The sequence below is a fragment of the Rhamphochromis sp. 'chilingali' genome (genome assembly GCF_963969265.1).
Source record: "Rhamphochromis sp. 'chilingali' genome assembly, chromosome: 16".
Classification (NCBI taxonomy): domain Eukaryota; kingdom Metazoa; phylum Chordata; class Actinopteri; order Cichliformes; family Cichlidae; genus Rhamphochromis; species Rhamphochromis sp. 'chilingali'.
This window is the reverse complement of record NC_137943.1, coordinates 44,025-70,903: the sequence shown is the minus strand read 5'-3', so window position 1 is coordinate 70,903 and position 26,879 is coordinate 44,025. Positions and strand designations below refer to the sequence as shown.

Sequence of the window (26,879 nt, the reverse complement as noted above, 5' to 3'; positions counted from 1 at the left end):
AGCACCTTGAGGTGACTGTTGCTGTTAATTGGCGCTGTATAAATAACACTGAATTGAAGAAAATGTCTGACGCTGTTGGCCTGAAGCAGAGTCCTACCAGGTCTCCAACAGAAACTGTGATGTCCTGCAGCACAGACAACAGTGTAGGTAATTTTCTCCTTCATTCACAGCAAAGGTTTCCATGTGTCCTGCCCCCTGAGCACTCTATCCAAGCTGCACGTAAACCAAACGGTTCTGACGGTGCATGTGAAGTGGACTATTGGATGATTTTACATAGTTTGACTTTACATAATTGGTCCCTGTTGTTTTCCAGCGCTCGTGCTTAAAAGGGCTTCTTTATGGTTATTTATTACTTTTTAATGTGTAATGAAGGTCTTCTTCATTGCTTGGCTAGATTAACATACATGAGTAATCATGACATTTGTGTAAAAGATGACAGTCATAGAAGAAGTCTGACGTGTTTTTATTGGTTATTTGTCTTCAGGTTTTTCTTGTTGGCAGTCCTTCAGTGAGTGCTGGTTAATGTCTGCCTAGGTGGGAAATATTACTTTAATATTTACCTGATGTGCATATAGGCAGGAGGGCCAAATTATATCCTAACTGAGTATTCTGGTGACAAGATTGTGTCTCACGTACATTTTCTCCCTGCAGAAAATCCCTGCAGTTTTTAGTTTGGTTTAGCACGTAACCCCAGATGAGGTTATGGTCGAGGGCCAGTTAGCAACAGCGCACTGACATCAGAGGCTGCTGGAACCATGTCCCACCACTGGGCTGCATCGCTTTATTATGTGTTATGGTTTGGCATTGTTAATGTTGGTGAATAAACACATGGTCGGTTTACAGCTCATCTCTGCCTCAAGCCTCCTGTTTTAGCCCCCTAACATGCTTACAATTAGCGATGCTCTTCTTGGCTGTCTTTTAGCATCTCTGTGATCATTTTGTTCCTACTTGTCAACATTTTGGTGTCATTTTGCACTTTTTCCCCTCGTTTTTTTTTAATCATCTGAAATAGATCCGCCTCAAGGCATGTCCTGATATCCTGACATCCACGACTCATGCCACATCTAAGGTTGTGTGTGGTCATAAAATACACAGTGTGTGGATGTTGAAAGTCCCCATAGCTCATGCAAATCGGTGTTAACCAGTCCATTCACTGATACCACACATAAGAATGGGTACAAACAGCACAACTAGTGCCTTATTTTCTCAGTGTTCCTCAAAGGTGTAGTTTGTGTATTTTATATCTACATATTATTTTTTCTAATATTTACTTTAGTTATCTGAAACAATAATTAAAAACCATTCAATTACTCTCCTTACTTTTTCTTGTCTTTTCACAGTTCCTATCAGTCTCTTTCTCTTCGTACCAGCTGGGTGTGGCCAATCCCTCTAACACCATACACTATGTGTGAGAAAGCAAAAGACGTATTATGCAATATATCACAACTTATACAGTCATTTCAACCTGCTTCACACTAAAGCATAGTAATTTAAAAGGTATTTAAACAATTATTTTATTAACATAGACATGAGCATAGTTCCCATACTGGCAAACTGCCCTGCAAATCAGTGACAGGCTAACCTCGAGCACTGATGTCCTCTAGTGGCAGTGATTAAAAACTACGTTCCAGTACAATAATTAAAGACTCTGATGTGTGGCTGACTGTGAAGCAGACAGAAAAATGCATCCTTATCAGAGTGTTTCTGTCTGACTTTGTGTGTATTTCTGATCATTTGGTGTAAAAATACCACCCCCGGACAGACCGAGGGTTTCCCTAACACAATACCCTCATTTCTTCCATAGCGTCTCATCATCATGTTGAGATGCATGTATCTGCTCATTGGATTGGTTCATACCCACAGCTCAAAATATAAAAAGGAAAACTATTTGTGGCTTTTGTGCTGGTGGTAACCAGACATAGAAGTTGAATGAACAAGTCAAGACTCAAATCTGTTTCTGATGGGAAAACAGAAAAGTGTGGAAGTCCACGTCTGCCACTGAAAAGAGAAAAGAAACTGGCACAATAATGAAACACCTCTTAAAATGATTGTTTATTGTTTGTTTGTTAATTTTATTTCAATCATGTAAACAATATTCAGAAGTTCATTTAGCAAAGAAAAGAAAAAATCTATACAAAATAAAGAAACATACATTTTTCGATTGGCTTCACCTGTTCTGATTCAGTTACATATGGAAAAGGAGTTTATGTTTAAGTTTTCATAATCAGCACTTTGTGCTGTGTTATAAGGAAATCTCTAAATTATTCTTTAAAACGATGACATTATGATGACATTGTGAATAAGAAACACTTTGTGTTATATTAACATACACATCTTTATAATGACTTTTTTAAAAAACTGCCAGGGCTTCGATATTATTATGTTTGCACTGGAAGGTGTCTGGATAATGGCTGCACACAAGCGTCACAGGTTCCTTCTCACACAGCAGCTCTGTTTCCCAGCTTGCATGCCAAAGTGTACGTGGGCAAGATACGCAAACCTAGAGCTGCTCCCAGCGCATTCATGAAAGTGTGAATGTGTGTGAATGTTCGACAGAATCCGCTCAGGCACAGAAAAAGTCACTGAGGTTGGTGGTGTAAAGTTCAGAATAACTATATTAGAACCAGTCCATTTACCACTGCACCATCCACCAGTCCAATAAAAAAAAAACAACAACACTTGTTATTCAAGATTTTATATTTATGAGGTGGGTTTTTCATAATCATGATTAACTATATCATATATCAGAAACTATTTATTTATTCTCCCATCACTCGCGAACAAGACCCCGAGATACTTGAACTCCTCCACTTGGGGCAGGAACTCATCCCCGACCCGGAGTGGGCACTCCACCCTTTTCCGGCTGAGAACCATGGCCTCAGATTTGGAGGTGCTGATCCTCATTCCCGCTGCTTCACACTCGGCTGCGAACCGTTCCAGTGCGAGCTGGAGGCTCATGACACACATTTTTCCATATAATAAGACAATGGGCCATAATTAGGTGAAGCTGGCTTCCGTTAAAGTGTTTTTATTGATTTTGATGGGAGTTTGGGTGATGGGTGTGTAGCAGTGACTTCTACAGTCATTGACGTATACAGATGTCACCTGATCAGGCTTCCAGCACAGGACTCGGTTTCCCAGGTTACGTTGCTTCTTGTGTGTCCGCCATATTGCCTTCGCCTAAACGCGCTGGCTGGATCGTCTCTTACAACTGAAAATGTAAGTATGGAAAAATGATGTTCCCAGCTGGGATCCCTGCTTCGCTCCTGTGTGGGAAGTTGTGGTTAAAAAGCTCCAGGCGTCAGTTTGTGGTTGTTTCACGCTGTTTTCTGGAGGCTGGACAGCCGCACAGCTCAGCTCAGGACAGCGGTGCTCGGCTCTTGTCTGTTGTTGTTTTCCCCTCTGTCACAGCCACAAATTACATTCGTGACTCCGTCCCGAGTATTTTATTGAATAACTCGTCGTGTAATTGTGTGTGCTATTTAAATGGAAACGAGATGAGTGTCCGCCACGATCGTGCGGTCTTTGTCACGGTCTGTGTTCAGCTCCTTTCTGGCGTTAGCGCTGCGAGGAGCAGCTAGCCTCTTCGGTAGCCCGTGGTTAGCAGCCGAGCACCGTGGGTTCATTGAAATCTGTGCTCGAGGTCTGCCCGTGAACAACAGTTGATAAGCTAACACTAATAACTTGGTGGAAAATTAATATCAGAGTCGACTCAGCTGCCTGTGCGTTTGAGAAAACCCGTTTACACGCTAACAGCCGTAGAGACCGTGTCTAATTTGAATGTGTGCTGCACACAGGGTTTTGTTTATGGACACAGATTAATGATTGCGGTACAAACACGTCATGGTAATGTACTGGTCAACGCAGCCCCCGTTTTACGTCCCATTGTACTGCGTTTATTGATATTTTATTCTTCATATGTGGAAAGATTGTGTAGCTTGCCTTTCAAACCGCTCGTTGTGTTTTATGTGAACCACCCCCATTTTCACCTCTTTAGTGCTGGGTATCGCAATGCATTTTGGGTAGTCTTTGCCATGTTGTTATTCGGGCAAAACCAAAACAAAGACAGAGGCCAACAGGTAATAAGGAGCAAAGCTGCAAACACCCAAATGATACGCAGCAGACAAGACAGAGAAATAAGGCCAAGCAGGGAGGCACAGAAGTCTAACTTGAAACTTATTAAGGTCTCCATTATCTGCAGCAGCTATTCTTTACATTACGAGAGTACACTGTAAGACAGACACACATATATACAGTATAACATTCTGACTAGACAAACCTCTCAGACCCACAACAGAACAGCCCCATATAACACAAATAACACTGGTTTCTTGTATTATCTGTACATAGACGAACTGTTATTAGGAGTGATCCGTATGCCCAGGTTACACAACCCTGTGTGTCGTGAGCACCAAACACATCAGCTCAGTTAAGAATTAGAAATTATTTTCCATTTTTCAGTGGAGTACCACCTAATCTGCGTGGAGTCGTTATAGCGACCCCGTGATGTCATTTGTTTGCGTGAAATGTGAAATGCCTGCTGTTTGGCGTGTGACTTTTCGTCAGACACCACAGTGTTGTTTTTTGTGTGTCCTTTTCCCTTGTTGTCCACTTTCGGCTTGGATTATCGCGAAGGAGTCGTGACTCATCGAGCGACTCTATTGACCAGCCCATTGATGGCAGTCTGTTGACGACACAATTTCAGATAGCTTGGCCAAATAAGTACTAAAAAAGTATCTGGTAACAGGTTCTAACACCCAATGGAAAAGCCTAAAAACCGAGTTGAGTTGAGCCAAGCCGATTACTGGGGTATTAGTACCTGTGTGGATACCAGTGAGAAGTATACAAGGGCTTCTGTGTGTCCGAGGTGTCATGATGGTACCCACTCATAATCATTTCATAGATGGGTTTCCTTTAAGGATCACACTGAAGCGTCTAAATGTGGGTGGGCGGTATAAACGGTATACGGTAGAAACAATATGAATTTGGCCAACAGTTGAGATTTTGGCTATACCGCTCTACCGCGATAGCGCATGTTGATGTTGTCATCAAGCTGCACCTGTTTTGGTCGAAAGCGTTGCAGCGGCTGCAAACAATATCATGTGGAAATTATGCCGGGCGACAGTCATAGTGATATCTTTGACTGCCTCACACACTTCTGAGGATTTTCAAAAGTTCTTTACTGAAAAAATTGATAATATCAGAGCACATATCCCGCTCCCATCCCATGGAACTGTTCCTCATTCGTTTAAACAAGCTGTTGTCCAGCCGTTTCTAAAAAAACCTGGTTTGGACCCGTCAGTTCTTGGCAATTTTAGACCAATCTCTAAGCTGCTATTTTTGTCTAAGGTTTTCGACAACTTCAGTAACCCTACAAACGTCGCTGCTGTTTAGTTTTCTGTCCTCATTTATGTTGGAAGTGATAGCAGAGCTGTACGTTTTAATTTTCTCAGCTAGCGAGCTAACTTCCTGCTAACTTCTAACTCCGTTGAATTTAATAAATTGTGTTTTCCTGGATGTTAAACTTAATTGTTACACCTGGTAAAGCAGCAACGCTGATAATTTTATTACAGATGAAAGAATTTAGACAGTTTGTAACTCTCAGTGATGCCGCAGTGTTTGTTTGACTTTGGGACCTGAAAAGGACGGAGTTTTGGACCCAGATTACTCCGCGAGGCTCCTGACTACGGCAGCCGTAATACTCCGACAATCCATCAAGCGGTGCGGCTTCGTAGCAACCAAAGTCGTACTAAAACATTTTGACAGATTTCTGTAGCACATAAAATCGGTTCGAGGTCAGTAAGCACAACCAGAATTCATACATAAGGTGCACCGGATTATAAGGCACACTGTCGATTTTTAAAAAATTAAAGGATTTTAAGTGCGCCTTATAGTGCGGAATATACAGTATACAGAAGAAAAGAATATATCGTGAGATATATTGTTACCGTACATGCTTCAAATTATACCGCGATATGGATTTTAGGCCATATCGCCCAGCCCTACGTCTAAATAAAACAAGACCATAAAGCTTCCTAACAACCCTATTACATCTAAAGAGTTACATTTGTTAAAATGATAACATGACAATGAAATACTGTTGAAGGCGATGTTTCCAACTGCTATCCAAGAAATGCATTTTACTGGTGCAGTGACTTTAGCTGCTTCAGTCTGCAAAGTATAAAAACCTCTTAGTCCTTTCCATGAATGGAGACTATAAAGAGAGCGCGAGAGAGACGAGTCCCTCCAAGAGTCCTGAATTAAAGTCTGAGAGAAGTCAGCACCCACAAGTTTAAAACAATATTTTAATCTGCATGTCTGCCTGTCAGCGACACCTGAATATTCCCAATGAGGCACAATAAAGGATATTCCTATTCTGTTCTGAGCTTAGATGGGGATTTTATAAAATAGACACTGTAAACACATTGTTTTCTAATTCTATATAAACTTACTGGCAGCTTAATTTACTATGAAAGGTATAAGTAAATAACTATAATAGAAAAAAAGTACAGAGTAAGACCGTGGATCAGTGTGATGTCTCTGACAGTGCTGTGTTTCATCCAGTCGGACAAACTGGGTGAGAAGCTGGACTGTGTCAGATGCCAGCGCTAACACTAATGTCAGTGCGTTTATGGTAAAAAGTTTTGCTGCTGCTCATGAGGAATGAAGGGTTTGTGCGTCCGTGTTGACTTCTGCATTAATCGCAGCGCTGATGTGCTAAAGCAAGCTTTGAAGGAAACAAATCGTGGCTTCCTGTGCGCTGTGAATCCAGCACGGTGAACAGAGGTCAGCGGGCAGTGAGACCTTTTGGTCTTCTGCTCTCTGATTGGCTGACTTCCAGTCCCATTCCCTTTCCGCCCAACCCCCCACACCCCCCACCAACCCGACTCCCTGTCCACCAGTTTTTTGTCTTTCTTTCTGGTTGTTCTCCTTTTTGGATTTTTGGTTCATTGCTGAACTTTTATTTTACTCATTGACATTACAGGTTACATGTTTATGTGTGACAATAGAAAGTGTGCTGTGCTTACCATTAATTTGGAGTGAATAACTCGTTATCATTGATTTGCAGAAGAGTCTCCATTTTTCCTTTCTGTTTTTCAGAGTTTCAGTGATGACTCAAACAGTTCAGACCAATGGGGTCCAACCCCTCAGCAAGACTTGGGAGCTGAGTCTGTACGAGCTACAGAGGACTCCACAGGTAATCACTAACACCACCTCATCATCAGTCAGCCTGTGGCACGGCTGTGTTTGTGATTGTTAGGCCTGGTTCGTCTTGGTGCTAACCTCAGTCTGTGTGTTTGCTTCTGCCACAGGAGGCTATCACAGATGGCCTGGAAATAGCGGTGTCACCCAGGTCCTTGCACAGTGAACTTATGTGTCCTATCTGTCTGGACATGCTGAAGAACACGATGACTACCAAAGAATGTTTGCATCGCTTCTGTGCTGATTGCATCATCACAGCTTTGAGATCTGGGTGAGTGCACGGGAACACCTGAGTAGAGCAGGGCGATATGGCCAAAAATATTTATCACGATATATATTTGAAAATTTGCGATAACGATATAACTGACGATATAATTGATGCGAGACAAAATACAACTCCACAACATTACTAGCACAAAAAGACAACCTTCCATTTATTTTCACTTAAACAAGAAGCTGGTTTTTATGTACATTAAAGCTTTATAAAAATGTAACAGTGCAAATGCAAATTCCTTGCTGAAAGTTTAACCCAAAGGCATTTCCAGTAGAAATGGGCTGACATATCCTGAGCATAACCATGTATAATATCCACTGAAGTTAAAAAGAGGTGCTTTGCAACATTAAACTGCAGTGTGCAGTACGTATTTTTCGGACCATAAGGTGCACGGGATTATAAGGCACATTAAGCGAAACAAAGCAGTCAGATAAATCAAACTTTATTAAACTCATTCTTCTTGCTTCCTCCACTTCTGTACCATTGATTCATTAATGTTGAATTCTCTGGCAGCTGCTCTATTCCCATGTTGTTGCAGTATATTAATGACTAACCTCGTATTGTGGATGGATTATCTCAGTTGTTCTCCTGACTGAAGTTTGGTCCGTTTACAGCATCCTGCCATGCGATTGCATTTGTCTCTAACCATGAGGAACCTTCACGTGTTAGTGTTCGTCCTCCAGCTTCACTGTTTATGTTATGCTAACATAGCTGTGTCGCTAGCGATCACGTAGCACATCATTATATACCAGCTAGCCCAACTTCAGTAACCCTACAAACGTCACTGCTGTTTAGTTTCCTGTCTTCATTTATGTTGGAAGTGATAGCAGAGCTGTACGTTTGATTTTTTTTCAGAAATCTCTCAGTCAGAACATGCAATATCATGCTTAGGTAACTAGCGAAACTAGCGAGCTAACTTCCGCTAGCTTCCTGCTAACTTCTAACTCCGTTAAATGTAATAACTTTTGTTTTCATGGATGCCTGGAAGTTAAACTTTATAGTTACACCTGGTAAAGCAGCAATGCTGATCGTTTTATTAAAGATGAAAGAATTTAGACAGTTTTTAACTCTAAGTGATGCTGCAGTGTTGTTTGACCTGAAGTATACAGAGTTTAGGACCCAGATTACTCCCAGATTTAAGAGCATCTTAGTCCGACAAATACGACGGCCGCTTGCATGTTCTGCAAAAAAATGTGCTTTGTCGTGTATCTGACGGACAAACACCAAACCAGTTCCACATCACGGAAGTTGCACCATTTGTACAAACCAATTCTGGTTCATCTGTTTCACTCAACAATCGGCCATGTGCGTATGAAAACAAAGGCACTGCGCATGCGCGTTTCACTCATATTCTATCGCGATATTTCATTTTCCTATCGTTGCCTAACATTATACCGGTATTACCGTGAACGGTATAATATGGCCCAGCCCTACACCTGAGTAATATGACCGTCACAGCTGGACAGAGAGGGCGGCAGTTAGGGCTGCACGATTAATCGTTAGAAAATCGCGATCTCGATTCATACTTGTGTGCGATCTCATTTCCAAATTAGCAGGGAAAAAACAACGGAGAGCACGTCAGGGATGACGAGAAAGTGACAGGAGAAAATCCGTCCCGGTCAACCACCCAAACACCAATAACGGGAACCTTATACAGCGCTTCCCTATACCCGTCGAACTCCCGCAGGCACAAAGACATTACGGAGGCTATCACTTATCACCTGACCAAAGATATGGCTCCATCAACACTGTGCAAAACGAGGGATTTAGGAAAATGATCAACACCCTAGACAAACGCTACACAGTGCCGTCCCGCAACTATTTTTCTATTGTTGCACTACCTGCTCTGTACACGCAGCGTCGAGCAACGGTGGAGACGGAATTTCAAGCAGTACAACATTTTGTTGTTTTTATGTTTATTTATTGTTTTTATGTTCAGTCTCAACTGTTACGAAGTTGGTGTGCAGTTAATAAGTGCAATAAATATTTATACTGGAAAAGAGAATCGTGAGAGAATCATGATCTCAATTCTAAACCAAAAAATCGTGATTCTCATTTTATGCAAAATCGTGCAGCACTAGCGGCAGTGAAGTCACGGAGCATCTGTGCAGCCTGTCGGGAAGCCTGTGTAGCCTTCCATGATTGGTATTGGCTGAAGCGAGCTTTATTCAAAGGCCAGAGTTAACGGCCAAATTTAGCCCAGGAAATTAGTTTTAACTTTTTATCAATGAGTTGCTCTTTCCAAATCCACTCTCTCTTTTAATGGCACTAAAACATGGCTAATAAAACACATTGCACCTACCCCACAGGATATTAGCATAGTAATAATACAGCAGTGAGACTGGTTCAAAAAGCCAAAGCTTCTCACCTGAAGGTTGATGTGTGAGAGTGACCATCTTACAGTCACAGCACCTGCTTCCACTCACACTTACAGATATAGGCATTAGGCATGCAGATGCACAGTAACAGTCCGAGCATCGTCTCATGCTGATGGGCTAGCACAGCCTCAGTGTGGTATGAATTTTCCTTGTTTTTGATATGCTGTTTTCACATACTGTCACTTCGTCTGTTGTTGTTCAGGCTTTCACAGGTCATGAGTTTTGCTTTCATAACACCGATACAGACGTTAGAAAACAACTGAGATGTTGTGCATGATTACCTGTTGTTCATGTGGAAGTGGCACTGATGCCGTTTGCTGTCTCCGCAGTAATAAAGAGTGTCCTACCTGTCGTAAGAAGCTGGTGTCCAAGAGATCGCTGCGTCCAGACCCCAATTTTGATGCTCTGATTAGTAAGTGATGTCAGGAAAGTTGTGCTTTACATCCACATGTTGATGGTTTCTTATGCCTGCAGGAAGAACATTTTGTGTCATTTTCACATTACTGTGGAAGAAGAAACATGGCAGCATTTGAATAATGAAAGCAGCAACAAAGATCAATCCATAAATAAGTGAATAGATTCATCAATACACCTTTGTTTCCTGTGACACGACGCCAGCAAGTGTTCAGTTACACAGCGATGTTGCTCCAGAGGTTTAAATAGTGCCAAGTGCTTATTTAAAAGTGCAACAGATGTAGGGAGGAACGAGACTTTCTGCTGCTTTGTTTTCTTTGCTCTGTACCGTCTCCCTGAGAGTAACGGCTCGTACTGCAGAAAAGATATGGGATGGATCATTAACAGTTTTATGATCCTGATGAATCTTTTTCATATCTTTACTGGAGAGACTGGTTCTCTTTGTAGTCTTCGAGCTAATTTCTCACAGAAAAACCCAACACAGCCTTTCCATTTAAAAAAAGGTATCCACATAGATGCCTGAGTATTCATATGAGCTAACCTGCTGTGTCGTACACCCATCAATCCCCACTGAGTCATGTGCACATCCTAAGGTCAAAAATCATTTCTTTAGTTTTCTCAGTTTTAAAAATCAGATGATGATGATTACAGCACAGTATGAAATCACTACAATCAACAATTCTCCAAAATCACTATTTGGTTCATACTCAAGTTTTCTGTAGAGAAACATAATACAAAATAAATGTTTTTTAAACAGAGCCTTCATTAATTTATTGTAATTGGATCATTATGTAAAAACAAATTGTTATATACGTGTACTTTCAGACCTGTAAGACACAGTCTGAAAACATGTGTGTGTATATATTATACATAGTTATTTCCTGTTTATTTACGTGTGGACATGGTGCGTGAAGTCTTTTGTGGCATTTTTCTACTTTCAGGTAAGATTTACCCGAGCCGTGACGAGTACGAAGCCCACCAGGAAAGAGTTTTGGCCCGCATCAGCAAACACAACAACCAGCAAGCCTTATCCCACAGCATAGAAGAAGGGCTGAAGATACAGGCTATGACCAGGTAAAGGACGTGTACAAATGCTCCAAATACTCACATTAAACTCAGTCCATTTCAATGAATGCGAGTTACCTCTGTGTCAGACTACAGCGTGGTAAGAGACACACAGTGGAGAACGGCAGTGGAGCTGAGGATAATGGAGACTCTTCCCACTGTAGCAACGCTTCCGTCCACAGCAACCAGGTATGATGTGGTATACATGGATGCTTTCTGTGTACCGCTTAAGCCTCTTTTCCACGTGTACCTGTTTGATTCAACTGGACTCGATTTTAGGATTTTCCATTAGGTGTTATTACCTGGTACAAGCTACACGCAGAACTTTCAGGCCGTGTTGCTGTAACAACCTCACCCACATTGACTCAGCTGTAATGGAAAACAACCTAAGCCGAGTGTAGTTGATTAGGATTAGGTTGATTTGGGGTGGCTGTTACTCAGGAGGTAGAGCAGGTCACCTACTGATCGGAAGGTTGGTGGTTCGATCCCTGCCTCCTCCAGTCTGCATGTCATGTATCCTTGGGCAAGATACTAACCCCAAGTTGCTCTCCGACGCATCAATCGGCGTGTGAATGTAGTTAGAAAGCATATAGAGAAAGTGCTTGTGAGAATGGGTGTGATTGGGTGAATGTGGCATGTTGTGTAGAGCGCTTTGAGTACTCCGGGAGAGCAGAAGAGCGCTCTATAAGAATCAGTCCATTTACCAATAGGTACTACTGGAACAGAGGCATTGGCGTCTTTGTCTTCCTTTTCTTTATTTTTCATGTAGAGCATGACTAGGGCTGGGTATCATCACTGACTTCTATCATCGAATCACAAAGTCCCCATTGATTCAGTGTTTACTCAGTCGGAAATATTATAATTCTGATCATTTACATCTCCTTACATTTATGTCTGTGTATAAAAACAAAGCTGACACTGTGAGACTTCATCAGAGCATCACAGCAGATGTCTTTGTGTCAAAGTAACTGAGGATCAAACACAGAAAAACGTGAAGAGATTTTCCTGTCCTGGCTTTTTACAGCAGATAATAGGGCTGCACGATTAATCGTTAGAAAATCGCGATCTCGATTCATACTTATGTGCGATCTCATTTCCAAATGACAACGATTTTTTTAAAAAAAAGAAAAAAAAAGACGCCGATTGTACCGCAGTTTGATCCGGGACGTAATCTGCATGAAAACAAGCGCTCACTCTTCCTGCTCAACAAATGACAAGGGCGGAGCCTTATACCACGTGATACAGAAGCTGTGCCGTGTGATGCTAAAATTAGCAGGGAAAAAACAACGGAGAGCATGTCAGGGATGACGAGAAAGTGACAGGAGAAAATCCGTCCCGGTCAACCACCCAAACATCAATAACGGGAACCTTATACAGCGCTTCCCTATACCCGTCGACCTCCCGCAGGCACAAAGACATTACGGAGGCTATTGGGGTTTTTGGGGGATGTTGCTAACTCCGGGTCCGATAACAGGCACCACACCCGCAGTAGATGCGCTCGGTGTGAGGTCTCGCAGCAAGCTATCAAATATGGCGCATTTCTCGGCTTTAAAAAAAACCCGTCGCCAGGTGTTTCATCATTCGAGGTGTTACCTCCTTTGACAGTATCAGCTTAAAGCACTTGTTGCAGGCTGCTGAGTTTGCATCTTTTGTTGTGAAGTACAGCCAGACTTTGACCGCTTCGCTTTGGGCATTTTTAATCTGTAGCTCTGCTCAAAAGAACGTACGTACCTGGGCCCGCCTACTATCCTCGGAAACGTAAAATGATTGGCTAGAATCCAAAGTGTATGACATCTCAGGGGAAAAAAAGGCACCGGCATAATGGCACCGGATACCGGTACCCATCCCTACTGGTACCAGGAGCTGTTATCTAATGGGAAACCCTGAAAAGCGTGGCGAGTCGATCCGAGTACTAATGGAAAAGAGACGAACACACGAGTGTGAGGACCACAGTGATTTTTAGGATGGGTGATCTCTCTTCATCTTTAACTGTGGTTCTGTAGGAGGCCGGGCCGAGCATCAAGCGCACCAAGACAAGCGACGACAGCGGTTTGGACATGGATAACGCTGCAGAGAACGGGGGCGGGGACTCGGTGATTGATGGTGGTGCCAGTGAAATAGAGCTGGTCTTTAGGCCACACCCCACCCTGATGGAGAAGGATGACGGTCACAACAGGTAGTCAGACATTGCTGCTGACACATCCATTTCAATATAATACACACCCTACGTTAGCTCTGAAAATCCAGTTCCTGCACATATTCACACGAGTGCTTTTGTGTCTGCACAGTGTGGAGTTTGTCCCTCGCTACATAAAGACATCCGGTAACGCCACAGTGGATCACCTGTCTAAATACCTGGCTGTGCGACTGGCTCTGGAGGAGCTGAGGAGAAACGCTGAAGCCAGTCCTGTTAATGTGGAGGCAGCTTCAGAGAAACAGTACACCATCTACATACCTACAGCTGGAAACCAGTTCACTGTGAGCACCCACACAGACACACTCAGCTTTACTAAACATATAGCTATCCTGTCTTTTTCACTGTGATCCACACAGACGTGGACTGAAGGCTGTTGTCCCACAGACTTCTGTAAGACCGGAAGACTTTTTGCACCCACAGTATGATAATCTGGTGGCCATTAGTTTTAATTTTTCCAACCCATGTTTTTCTTACAGTGTTAGGGGCTGGCACAAAAATAAAACAAGTTATATAGTATAGCATTATTATTAGTATACCAAGGTTTAGCTTTGTGGTTTTATTTTTAAAGTGGAAGAATTCATGTTGGCTGTAGTCAACGAGGCACCACACTAGGGGGCGCTAACCACTTATTCCCTTTTTTTAATCCTTGAGGAAATGATGTAAAACACTGGCACTTGGCACATTTGATGTAGACGTACGATGTTGTAAAGGGATGTGCACAAAGGTGAGACAGCAGGTTTAGCTTTTCTATGTGCAAACACAGTTCACAGTAACAACAACAGATTCAATGGCTACATTCAAAATACTGTGTGATTCAGTGTGTTTGGGAAATGACGTGTTGAACTCTGTCCACAGGTGCTGAATGGTTCCTTCTCCCTGGAACTGGTCAGTGAAAAGTACTGGAAGGTCAACAAACCCATGGAGCTCTACTTTGCCCCTACTAAAGAACACAAGTAGACGGCCAGGAAAACACACACACACGTGCGCACACACACACACACACACACACTCAGAGGAAAATCAAATGCATGGACATGGATACCTGTGCGGCACACAGAAACAAGAGCAGAAGTGTATTTCTGAAGGAGATGACAGGGTTGACTAAAACCCTCAAAAGGACTCTTGTACATAGAAGAAACCCCTTGTTTTATATTATCTGTATCCGTGTTGTTTCTATCTTAGTATGATGTAGCAGATCAGAACAGCAGCCGACAGACTGGGCTGCTGACAGTAACTGTGGATTCTCTCCAAACAAATCCAGGGTCCATCTATAGCGTGAAGTTAAAAGCACATGGTATACTGTCTTCATCTGGATGGCCTTTAGGCCGGGACTCGTGGGTCTGTTTGACTTTGGAAACCGCCCTGCATCACATGGGTGACATGTGGCTGGGTTTAGGGCCTTAAAAACCAGGACCAGCTCTGTCCAAACAGTGTAGGAGCACACGATCACTCCCAGTGACCTCCAGGATATCAGAATGATGCGCTTTGTTAAAATGCCTGTGAACAGTTTGCCATGCATTAGTGGGCCATGTACGATGCATCTGACATGCATGGAAGTAAATAAAAGCCACAATGTGAATATGTGTTGCATTGAAATGTGTTTCTGTTAGAACACTCTTCTATATATAATTATGGCGGCACGGTGGTGCAGTGGTTAGGTCCTGAGTTCGACTCCACTGTCCAGCCTTGCTGTGTTTTGTTTGTGTGGTTCTCTCCCAGTACTCCCAGAACATCACAGTTGGTTAGGGTAACTGGTGATTGTGAATGGCCCACAGGTTTGAATGGTCGCTCGCCCTGAGACAGGCCTGTCCGGGGCGTGCCCCGCCTCTCGCCCTGTGGTAGCTGGGATACGCTCCAGCATCCCTGCAGTCCTGATAAGCGGGAGAGAATCTTGCCACGTGTGACTGTTAGTTTACGTGAAAATGGAAACAAACCAACAGATTTGGTCGTCTTGTCACGGTCACAAAGTTGACGTGTACAGCTGGTTTATGAACCCTGATTTGAGTTGGAGAATCTCAGTTGCCCTGATCTGTAGGAACAAACTGTCTTCTAATATCTGTGGCTGCTCTCTATCGCTCATCCTTTTATAAATGTCTTTTGTAACAGTATGTGTGATCGGAGGCTTGGACAGTTTGACCTTTACAGTATTTATCCTGTTTGCTGAGGGTGGCTGTCCATCACAGGGAGGTTAACTCGTTGCTCTCACAGACACATCCTGGAGAAATCTTTGATACAGTTTGTTTCATTTTCCACCCAGCAGTCAGGTTCCTGAGTGTTTGGAAGAGAAACTCCACGGAAAGGGTGATTCCTGAGTGAGTGCGAGTCTAAACGTGTACCGTAAATGTTGTGACTTTGTCAATTTGTGTTCAGACTGGTTGCCAGTTGGTACATTTCAACAAACCACAAACATGTGCAGAGTTTGAGCTGTGCTAGCGTGAGCTCATGCTCGGTTGCATGGACACTACTTGTGAGTGATTACTGAAATGTGTTGATGAGAATGTGAAGGGAATAAACTGTCAGTACAGCCTGTGTCATGTCATAAACTTGTTTTCACTGATGGTGGGAAAAGGAAGTGTTCAGACACAGAACATGGAAATGACTTGGTTTCATACAAATATCATGTTTGATATCCTGTAACGTGTTTTCCGTCTGTCTTTAAAACCTGCAGCTGTTAAACAAATGGTATAGCACAATGCCATGTTTCTGATTAATGTATAGTATGGGTTATATTAGAGGAGTTGGAGAATCTGTTAATTTAAATAAATGGAAGTGCTCTGCTCACTGCAAGTCAAAATGTTATTAGAGAAACGTCTAAATTATGGATAAAAGTCGGTGAAGCAAAGTTTATAAAGTTTAGAACGACTCATTTGTTTCCTAAACCTTGAAACTAAAAAACAGCAAACATTCTTTCTTTGGATGCAGCTCGTCTCAGGTGACGATTTGCTGCTATTCTTTCATTCGAGTCGATAACCAGAGAACGATCTTTCTGCACAGTAAGTATAACTTGGGTTCTGGAGAGTGTAGATGACACTTTACTCATTTCTGCCGTTCTAGAGAAAAAGGTAGTTAAGCAAAATGTAGCAGCTGAAGGAAAAGTAGAAACTAGCTGTTGCAACTAACCTCAGTGCTTGAGCAGATACCGTTTCGTTTTACTGACCTATACATTATTCTGAATAAAAATAGTTTGAGCAGAAATCAACATTGGACTTTTGAAAGTCACAGAGGAGCGTGACTTTCAACTTTAGCAAAGAAAATGGTCCCATTTCACAAAATACACTCACCATGAGAGAGAACCCTACGAGTCACAGCGTTACTCATGTTTCGTTTAGGACGAGTGCATCTGATCAGCAGTGTGTGGAGCTTGTATACTGCATCCTTCTGTTTGGTCAATAAAGCTGAATCTGAGTTCAACATGGAGCACACGGTGCTGTTTCTGCTCTGTAATCATGTTTGACATCCTTTCAGTTCAGTGGAGTCCAGTGTTACATGACCTCGGCATAGAGCTGAATACATCAGTGCAACTTCACATCAAAGGTATTTTTAATGAATTGGATTCAGTTGTCATATTAAAGTTTTTCCCCTGAACATTGGCTGATTCTATCATTTGTTCTGCTACTTTGTAAATAAAAAATATCAATAATTATAGTCATTTGTTAGAAACATCGCTCAAAATACCAGAATGTTAAACAAAATTAGCTTATGTTTCATTTAATGATGCATTTAGTTTTGGCACATGTGGCTCTCCATAGACTCCACTGGTTTCTTGCACTGAGGAAGCCAGACTGCACCAGTAAAACAGTCCTATAAAGTCTCACATCTGGATGACACCCATAGATGAGATGGTGTTTTACTCTAGCCTGGTGCACAACAAACACTTAAACTTGAAATAAAACTTATGAATATTATAGTAAACACGATCATTATTTACAGGCATATTGTGTCTAATACTTTACTGGCTCAAAGTCGTCACTCACATCACTCGCCCATAAAGCAGAAAGCCTCAAAAGGCGGTTCATCAAAGACCGTCCGGATTTCTCAACACGCTCCGACGGCTCTGCTCGTCCCATCACTAACAACTATCCTGCTGTTGTGATAAAAGCAGAATACAAACTCATTTTCAAATGTGTGAGCAAAACAACTACAGTAGTTTTATATGTATAAAAGGATTCAACAGAAGCAGAAAAGACAAGTGTTCAGCTTCGGCTCTTTATTCTTTTGTTGTTTCAAATATACAAAGAATCAACGTAAGAAGAACAGCCACGAATCAGGCTGAACCAAACCCAGTTTTGGCATGAGCAGAAAAAAAAAAAAGTGGACAAACATCTTGAGAAAGTTGAGGGTAAACAGGAATGTTTCCTCTGGATGAGTCCGACTCTACCAGAGGAAAAGGGGAAAGATGCAGAGAAGACAGCGCGAATGGTGCGAGAGCCAGCAGAGCAGCCGGGGAGCTGTTTAAAGGAGGAGCTGTGGAGCTGCTTTGCGTCTGAGTGAGAGGTCTCTTTGCAGGGATGCCAAACAGATTGTGTGAGGTGCCAGCACCTTGCCGCCTGACTGACACCCAGCACTTTGAAATCCTAGAAATGTGTGTGAAATCCAGAAAGTAGAAAAAAAAGTAGAAAGAAGAGCAGTTGGAAAAAAAGTCCTATATAAAGACAGAAGCTCAGAAACACAATCAGCTGTGGCGTGTGACTGGACGCTGCAGGTTCGGCGACCATCAGACCGTCTTCCTCGCAGTCAGGACTCTCACGATAGAGCCAACTCCTCCCACTGCCAGGGCCTGAGGACGCACAGAAAAGAAACGTCCATAAACTTTTCTCTGCATTATGATTTGAGGGAATCGTCTGTGATTGTGATCAAAGCTCTGGCTTTGTGAACATGGCACTAACCACTTAATGGAAACTGGTTTCGATTTCAGCACAATTTCCACTCTAAGATTGTATTAGCTTAATTAACAGAAAGCACTGACCTTTTCATGCCACTGCAGGAGTACAGCACTACTGTTGTCAGAGGGCTTCTCAAAGCCTCTGTAGATGTATTTCATGAGCAGATCCACTCCTGCTTTGTCCAGAGAGCCCACAGCCTTCTCTATGTCACTGCTCTTGAAGCTGCTCAACACTTTGACCACCAGCTGCTCTGCTCGCTCCTATGCACCAACACACATAAAGAGGGGGAGGATACTGCATATTAAAAAGCAGGTACCTAAATGAACACTTTCCATCAAGACATCTGAGCTCCCACATCATTTCAATTCAATTTTATTTATATAGCCACAATTCACAGCAGTTGTCTCAAGGTACTTTATATTGCAAGGTAAAGACCCTACAATAATACAAAGAAAACAGCAAGCACTGTGAGGAGACTGGGAATGAAAAACTCCCTTTTAGCAGGAAGATGACTCCAGCAGAATCCCACTCAGGGAGGGCTGGGGAGGAAGACAGAAAAAAGAAACGCTGTGGAAGAAGAGCCAGAGATTAGGGGTGGGTTTTATTCATCGATGCATCGATTAAAATCGATTCTGGCTTGGATAACGTGATATCGATTCATTAAAATCCTGAATCAATTTTTTAATATAAATGTATTTTGCCCAAAATTCCAGAATCTCTGGTGAAACGTCACAAAATTTTGACAACCACCAAACAGCTAAGACAGTGAATGAGAGCAGGAACACGGCTTCTGCACAAAGACGTAAACACAAAGCGTGGAGCAGAATCGGTGAGATGTCGCCTTTCTCACAGTCGGGGCTGAAAGCCGACAGCTCGCTGATTCTGATGTTTCGGCAGGTCGAGCTTTGTGTTCACGCCCTTTTTGCGCCGATTCTGAAGCTGTTAGTTTGATCTCTCTCCAAACAACATTGACCGAACCAGCAGCAAAAGCAGATCCAAACTACGCTTCACATAAACATCGTCATGAATTCACTCTGACTTTTGCTGTTTTGCTTCCACCAGGATAAAATCACACTTCATGCACAGCTCTCTCTCTCTCCCTCTCTCTCTGTACTTCAACAACAGTTTCCCGTCTAAAAATCTGTTTTCTGCATTATTCGCTTGCTTGTTACGCACAAGTCTACCGTTGTTTACAGGCTGTCGGCCGATGTTGTTTTTACTTACTTCTGAAAAGAAAACCTAATTTCTGCTGTTCAACAGGCTTCTGAACAAATGTAAACTTTTTAAAATTATACAAAATGCCTGTTAGCCGTGTCTCTAATAAAACCGCTGTAACTTCAGAGGTAACGTTCATATGCTGATTAATGGTTTTCTTTCATTTTTGATGTACTGCAGAATATTTTTATAAAATCCCAGAACAGGAAAATCTCCTTCATGTTTTTCTGTGTTTTATCTTCAGCGACTTTGACACAAAGGCCTCTGCTGTGATGCTCACACCTTTGATAAAGTCTGGAAAGTGTCAGCTTCCTTTTTATAGATACAAAAATATGTAAATGTACTGATCTGAATTATATTATTTCTGACTGTCAAAATTTCCCAGATTCAAATCGAATCGAAGATCAAATCGATTCAGGACCTTGTGAATCGGAATCGAATCGATTCTAGAAATCAGTGACGATACCCAGCCCTACCAGAGATGAATAATATCTCATATGCAGAGTGATGTATAAACATATAGTCAGTGCACAGTCAACACTCAGTGCATCACGGGAAGCCGAAACCTACTGCAGGGTAACCAAGGGAGGATTTAGGTTCATTTGATCCAGCCCCAACTGCATGCTTTATCAAAGAGGAAACCTTTAATTTCAATGTGGAGGGGTAGCAGCTCTACTCTGAGCCTATCTCTAAGACAGAGACAAGAAGAGGACCCCAGGACTACAGGCCTGACATCCCACGTCATGAAGACCCTGGAAAGACTCATCCTGGACCAGCTCCGACCCATACTCAGACCACGTCAGGGATCCTCTTCAGTTTGCTTACCAGCCCCTTCTCGGAGCTGAGGATGTCATCATCTATCTGCTCAATCGCGTCTGCACCCATCTAGACACGTTGGCGAGCATTGTGAGGGTCATGTTTTTGACTTTTCCAGTGCTTTCAACACCATCAGGCCGACCCTCTTGGGTGATAAGCTTACAGCGATGCAGGTGGATGCTTCTCTGGTGTCCTGGATTGTTGATTACCTGACAGGAAGACCACAATATGTGTGTGTCTGACAAGGTGATCAGCAACACAGGAACACCACAGGGGACCGTCCTTCCCCCTTCCTCCTCACCCTGTACACCACACACTTCAGCCACTGCACAGAGACCTCCATCTTCAGAAGTTTCCTGATGACTCTGCGGTGGTTGGATGCATCAGCAGGGATGATGAGTCAGAGTAGCCAGAGGGCTGTGATGTGAGCAGAATCATCTGCAGCTTAGTGTGGCAAAGACCAAAGAACTGATTGTGGACTTTAGGAGGACCAGGAAACCTGTGACACCTGTTTCAATCCATGTGGACTATAAATACCTCGGAGTACACATAGATAATAAACTGGACTGGGTTAAAAACACCACTGTACTCTACAGGAAGGGCCAGAGTCGTCTCTAAGGTCCTTCAACATTGGTCAGACAATGCTCAGGATTTTCTATGAGTCTGTTGTGGCCAGTGCTATCCTCTATGGTGTTGCATGCTGGGGCAGCAGGTTTAGGGTTGACTCCCTTAAGGTGGTACCTGAGAGGCAGCTATCATCCAAGATGAAGACAATGCTGGATTATACCTCCCACTCACTCCATGATGTGCTGGCTAGTCACAGGAGCACGCTCAGTGAGAGACTAAGATTACCCACAATGCACCACTGAACAACACAGGAAATCATTTCTGCCTGTGGCCATCTCCCTGTACAACTCCTCCATCTAATGCACAGTACAGACTGCAATAGCTACACACTGTTGCACAAGTGACAAAGTTCACAGGTTAAATGTCCCTCATATATTCTTGATATTTATAATTGAGCTATTTGTATATATTAGAGCTATTTCTTATATTTCTAAACTTTGTAACATATTGTATCATGTAATTAGTTTAGTCTATTACTGTTACTGTCTTGGAGCAACTGTAACCCACGTAAAGTATTTCGATTGTTTAATATGTGCATTGAAGGACATGTCCTGGTCAAAAATGACTCCAAGGTTCCTCACAGTGTTACTGGAGGCCAAGGTAATGCCATCCAGAGTAAGAATCTGCTTAGATACCATATTTCATGTTACCCGTCTTATCTGTCTTCATGGATAGATAAAGCTGGGTATCATTTATGTCTTCTAATGATGCTGCCTAAGGGAAGCATGTATAATGTAAACAGAATTGGTCCTAGCACTGAACCCTGTGGAACTCCATAATTAACCTCAGTGTGTGAAGAGGACTCTCCATTTACATGCACAAACTGGAGCCTATTAGATAGATATGATAGAAACCACTGCAGTGCAGTACCTGTAATACCTACAGCATGTTCTAATCGCTCTAATAGGATATTATGGTCGACAGTATCGAACGCTGCACTGAGGTCTAGCAGGACAAGCACAGAGATGAGTCCACTGTCAGAGGCCATAAGATCATTTGTAACCTTCACTAAAGCTGTTTCTGTGCTTTTTCTGTGTTTTTGAAAAAAATTGCAATAAAAAGAGGTTTGAGATGATCCTATAACTAGCTAAGACAGCTGGGTCAAGTGATGGCTTTTTAAATAACAGTTGAGGGCCTGTGGTACATAGCTGATTGATAGAGAGACTACGCTTGCTCCTCACCATCAACCAACCATCCTGTTTTTCCGGCTGCTAGGGACAACCTGCTGGGGAAGAGCTAATGGTAGCTATGCTACCTTTGGTCACACTGACTACAAGGGCCTGGCTAGTATTATGTGTGAGGTTAAAATATTTTGTTCATCATAAAGTTTTGTTAAGTCAAATTATTTAGATAAGAAATATTATTAAATAGCAGGTGTATATAATGCTCTGATGGTCTGTTAAGTATATATACTTAAGTCAGGTCGATGCAAGGAAACTAACCAAATTAAACCAATTCTGCCAAGAAGAGTTTCCAATCAGTCCAGAATTATGCCAGAAGCTTATTGATGGCTACCAAAAGCATGTTGTCAAGGTGCAACCAAAATATGTTAACCAAATATTAGTGGGGGTATATGTATATAAGCAGCATGGGGGTACAGTGGTTAGGACTTTTGCTTCACAGCAAGAAGGTCAATTCAATCCCAGGTCCTGGGTTTGAATCGACCATTTGGCCAGAGCCTTTCTACTTTGAGTTTACATGCTCTCCCCATGTCAGTGTGGGCTACCTCTGGCTTCCTCCCATAGTCCAAAGACTAACTGGTGACGCTAAACTGACTATAGGTGTGAAAGTGAATGGCTGTCTGTCTCCCTGTGTTAGCCCTGACTGACAGCCTGTCCGGGCTGTGCCCCATCTCTTGCCCCATGGCAGCTGAGACAGGCTGTAACTCCTAAGCAGTTAATGGAGCTTTTCTATGAAAACCTTTTAATTAAAACTGAAGCGTTACTCTTGGATTATGTTTCATTTAAATCTCTTAGGAAAACATAAAGAACCACATTCAGAGAAGTTAAATGCCACTGTGGAGTATCGCAGCTGTCGGCTGGCCCGCGCGATCTGATATCGTCGTGTTGGTGTTGTTCCCAGATCAACATAGTAAATGTTGTTCCAGGATCAACATTGCAAGTGACCAATCAGAATGTTGTGACGTCATACTTTTGCGACTTCGGGAAAAACCGCCGTAAAACAAAAAAACTGTACTTAAGCTGCGAGAAACCGCCTCTGTCCGCCGATCAACGGACCCTAACCCTTTAATAAACGCTAAGCTGAATTGATATTGTCCTTGCAACATTGGAATTTCATAAATGCACGAATGGCTTGGCGCGCAAAAGAATAACGTCACAACAATGTGACTGGTCACTTGCAATGTTGAACCTGGAACAACAATTTCATGATGATCTGGGAACAACACCAACACGACGATATCAGATCATCCTGGCTGGCCCTCCCTGAGCCTGGTTCTGATGGAGGCTTCTTCCTTTAAAAGGGAGTTTTTTTATTCCCACTGTCACCAAGTGCTTGCTCTCTTTATTGTTGTCTTGATTCTTTACCTTACGATATAAAGCATCGTGAGGAGGCTGTTGTTGTGATTTGGTAGTGTATAAATGAAACTGAAGTGAATTGAAAATAAATGTAGAGAGTCAGGTTGAATAAAAACACGGATACCTTGGCATTCTGGTTCTTGGTGTTGATTGGAGGATTCTTTAGGACAGCACTGAGAGCTCCATTCAGATTCCCCTTACAAAATATCAGTCAAGGACAACACAGAGATGGAGATACACGACCTGTGCTTCCTGTTTTAAATGAATACACATATAGTATACACTATAGACACTATAAAGTGCAACTACAAAACAAGGAGTAAACTGTTTCTAAAGCAAACAGCAGGTTTCATTACAAATAACATTAAAAAAAAAAAAAAAAAGACTTCTGTGACTAAATTTTACAACTAGGCACACAAAGTCAAGAGTCAGAGTAGGGCTGCCACGATTCGTCGACTATCAAAATCATTGACGACTAATTTAATAGTCGACGTGTCGTTTGAAGCTTTGCAAGATCCTGAAAGACGCAGGAATAAGTAGCAGGATTTAAGAGTGTAATAACGGACTGAAACAGAGGATGGCAGCACTGCATCTACAAGGATGCCAGCTGCCGTTAAACCCCGAGGAAAAATTAGTCTCCGGTATCGTAGCTGTGTCCAAATTCAGAGGCTGCATTTGTTACAGCGACGGGACAAAGGCTGTCCAAACTCGAAGACTTCTCCAAATGCGTCCTTAATTTCCCCAGATTTGAAGGATGGGTCGGGTGTATCCTTCATGACCCAACCTATCCCAGAATTCATAGCGCGGCCCAGCCAATTACAGTTTCCAACGATGGCGGCAGCTACTTAGTTTTAATATTACTCTTTCTGGGTCACAAAATAAAGTTTTCAGATATTTTCAGGCGAGAATGCAGCTGTGTAAACCTCAAATATCTGGTCGATTTATCAAGACATCACATATTTACAAAAGTGCTCCGATGTTTTCGGAGATGTGCTGGCCGGGAGGTCAAGGTTCAACTCCTGGCACATCGTTCTCAAACCCCCCGCGGTCTTTCGCTACTCAGGTTAAACATGATATAAAAGTCACTTAGATAACTTAAAAATGTTATTGTTTGGCTTTTTTCAGCGTTTTGTTTGTTCCTCAGTAAATCGGTTTGGCTGAGATTAAAGTTACAGTTTTCACACAGCTGAATAAACGTCAAGCAGAAAATTGATTAAAAAGAAGTGTGAGATGATAGAGAGTTTACTCCAGTGTGCTGTTATATTTTAGATATGAAGTAGCAGACGGCTGAGTTTCCACTGAGACAATCTGCAAATTTCATTAAAAGTGTAATTAAACTATCACCTTGTCTTTATTTTTAGTTAGCACATACCTGAAACACTTCAAGCTGTAAGCTAATGATAGTTATATCAGAGCAGATGCTGCTGGTGCAATAAGCTGTACGTTTCACGTCCAGTGGATGATGATCTGATTGGTCGACTCTCACAATAATCGTGTGTGGCAGCCCTAATTCAGAGTAAAAGGACTACTCTATGGTGCTCCATAAACGACAGCGGTAAAGTAGAGGCAGCGAGTCCTCCTGCACAGCTCCTCAGCCTGCTCTCTATGCAGCCGAGCTCACCTTAAAGCACTGCTGTTGGTTTCATCGAGGCCTTTAAAGGCGCGGAAAGCTGCAGGTGAAAGAAACACAGTCGAACAGCAGCTCTTTAGCGTGAATACATGACAATTCTGATAATACACACAGTCCGACACACGGACAAAGAATGGGGCTGAAACATTTCCTTAAAAAGAAAAAAGTCACAGAGAACCACACCCTCCTGTGACTGACACCCGGAAGTCAGGTTTCACAGGCTCCTATGAAACAAACTGCACACAGGATGTCACAGAAACGTCAACTTTATGTCACTGTAAATACCCGGAACATTATTTTAACCATATAAAAACGGGTACCGAGAAGCACCGATACTGGACCGATACTCCGCCCTTCAAACAGCGGAGCTGTCCACATACACGCATCACTGTTCGCCGTGCCGTCAGCAGAACAGCCGCCAACTTAAAGGATATTGTCTGAGCAGAGAGTCCACTTCGGCCTCGTCCGGACCGCCCTGATTCTCTCCTCCCTCTTCCTCGTCCACGAACTTGTTCTCGTCGTATTCATCGACATCTACTTTCCTGAAGCGGTCGGACACCGTGTTCTTAGACATCCTGTACACGACAACAAAGATCGGCTAAAGGAAAAGACAAAGCTCTAAGGACAGCACACGCCACGAAACTCTGCTGTCCACTTCGCAGCCCCGCAGGTCCACTTCCTCACCTCCTCACTTCCTCACTTTCTTTCTACTTCTTCCTCATGTTCGGGCCAAACAAAAAACCCCAAACTGGCGCAGTGCTGCCTCCAACTGGTACGGAGTTTACAGAACATTTTTTAATATTTGCAATACAAACTCATATGAAGAAACGAGAACATCGTGAGCAAACTCATTTTTTATGCAATCTATATTACATGTCAAGTGAATTCTTTTTGTTTTAATTTGATGACTATGATTCATTTCATGAAAGTCCAAAAGGTATTTCTGAAATGTATTTGTTGGAGCTATTTGTTCTTTATTTTTGTTTTTGTTCTTATTTTTGAAATTAGTTAAAGTTTGTTGTTAGTTTACTTATATTTTGGGGTTTATTTGTCGGTTAATATTTTGTTTTAAATGATTTGTTTTGTTTGTTGTTATTTTGTTAAATTAGTCAGTAAGAGCTGTAGGGCCATTTTGTTTCTATAAATAAAGAGACTGGTATAGGACCAGCATGCATTGGGGTGGGCCTATGGTTTTTTACCAGAGCAGGAGAAGCAGTAGGAAGGATCTTGTTATTGCTTGCCAAATGGATAAATAAACCAAAACCAAAACTCTCAACTAAAAGGTTTGGACAATGGACTTCTTTTGCCTGCGTACGAAATATTACCTCAGTGCAGCAGTGGCTTGTGGACTTTAAGTTGTGGGACGTTTGATCATACAAAAGTAAAGGAATTGCCACTACACAAAGTAAAAAACCTTCCCGTGGACAAAGGAATTATCCTTCATTAATGGATATAAGGATTTCAAGGATCACCGTCGAACTCGAATAAAAGTTATTGGATCGTCTGGTGAGTAATCCAGACGGATTTGATGTTGAAGCCTGGATCACCATGTCACTCGTTCGTCAAAGCTGGTGAGTGATAATATTGTTTAAGCCGTAAAGGAAAACGGTGAAACTATTGGAGTTTAAAGACATAATTTC

The 26,879-nt window shown here is 42.4% G+C and overlaps 2 protein-coding genes across 2 annotated transcripts; one reads left to right on the top strand and one right to left on the bottom strand.

Annotated features, from left to right (window-relative positions):
- Nucleotides 1-2,899: 2,899 nt before the first annotated feature.
- Nucleotides 2,900-14,535, top strand: rnf2 (ring finger protein 2). Its single transcript, XM_080906747.1, has 9 exons — nucleotides 2,900-3,219; nucleotides 7,102-7,198; nucleotides 7,314-7,474; nucleotides 10,185-10,267; nucleotides 11,211-11,343; nucleotides 11,424-11,523; nucleotides 13,338-13,510; nucleotides 13,623-13,812; nucleotides 14,387-14,535. The coding sequence occupies exons 2-9, from the start codon at nucleotides 7,112-7,114 to the stop codon at nucleotides 14,486-14,488; spliced, it is 1,029 nt and encodes a 342-aa protein (XP_080762873.1). The 5' UTR covers nucleotides 2,900-3,219; nucleotides 7,102-7,111; the 3' UTR covers nucleotides 14,489-14,535.
- A 3,188-nt stretch (nucleotides 14,536-17,723) lies between these two features.
- On the bottom strand, nucleotides 17,724-25,945 carry LOC308412414 (actin-related protein 2/3 complex subunit 5-A-like). Its single transcript, XM_080906748.1, has 4 exons — nucleotides 25,675-25,945; nucleotides 23,734-23,807; nucleotides 18,498-18,674; nucleotides 17,724-18,308 (listed from the first exon to the last, which is right to left on the bottom strand). The coding sequence occupies exons 1-4, from the start codon at nucleotides 25,811-25,813 to the stop codon at nucleotides 18,246-18,248; spliced, it is 453 nt and encodes a 150-aa protein (XP_080762874.1). The 5' UTR covers nucleotides 25,814-25,945; the 3' UTR covers nucleotides 17,724-18,245.
- Between the last annotated feature and the right edge of the window lie 934 nt (nucleotides 25,946-26,879).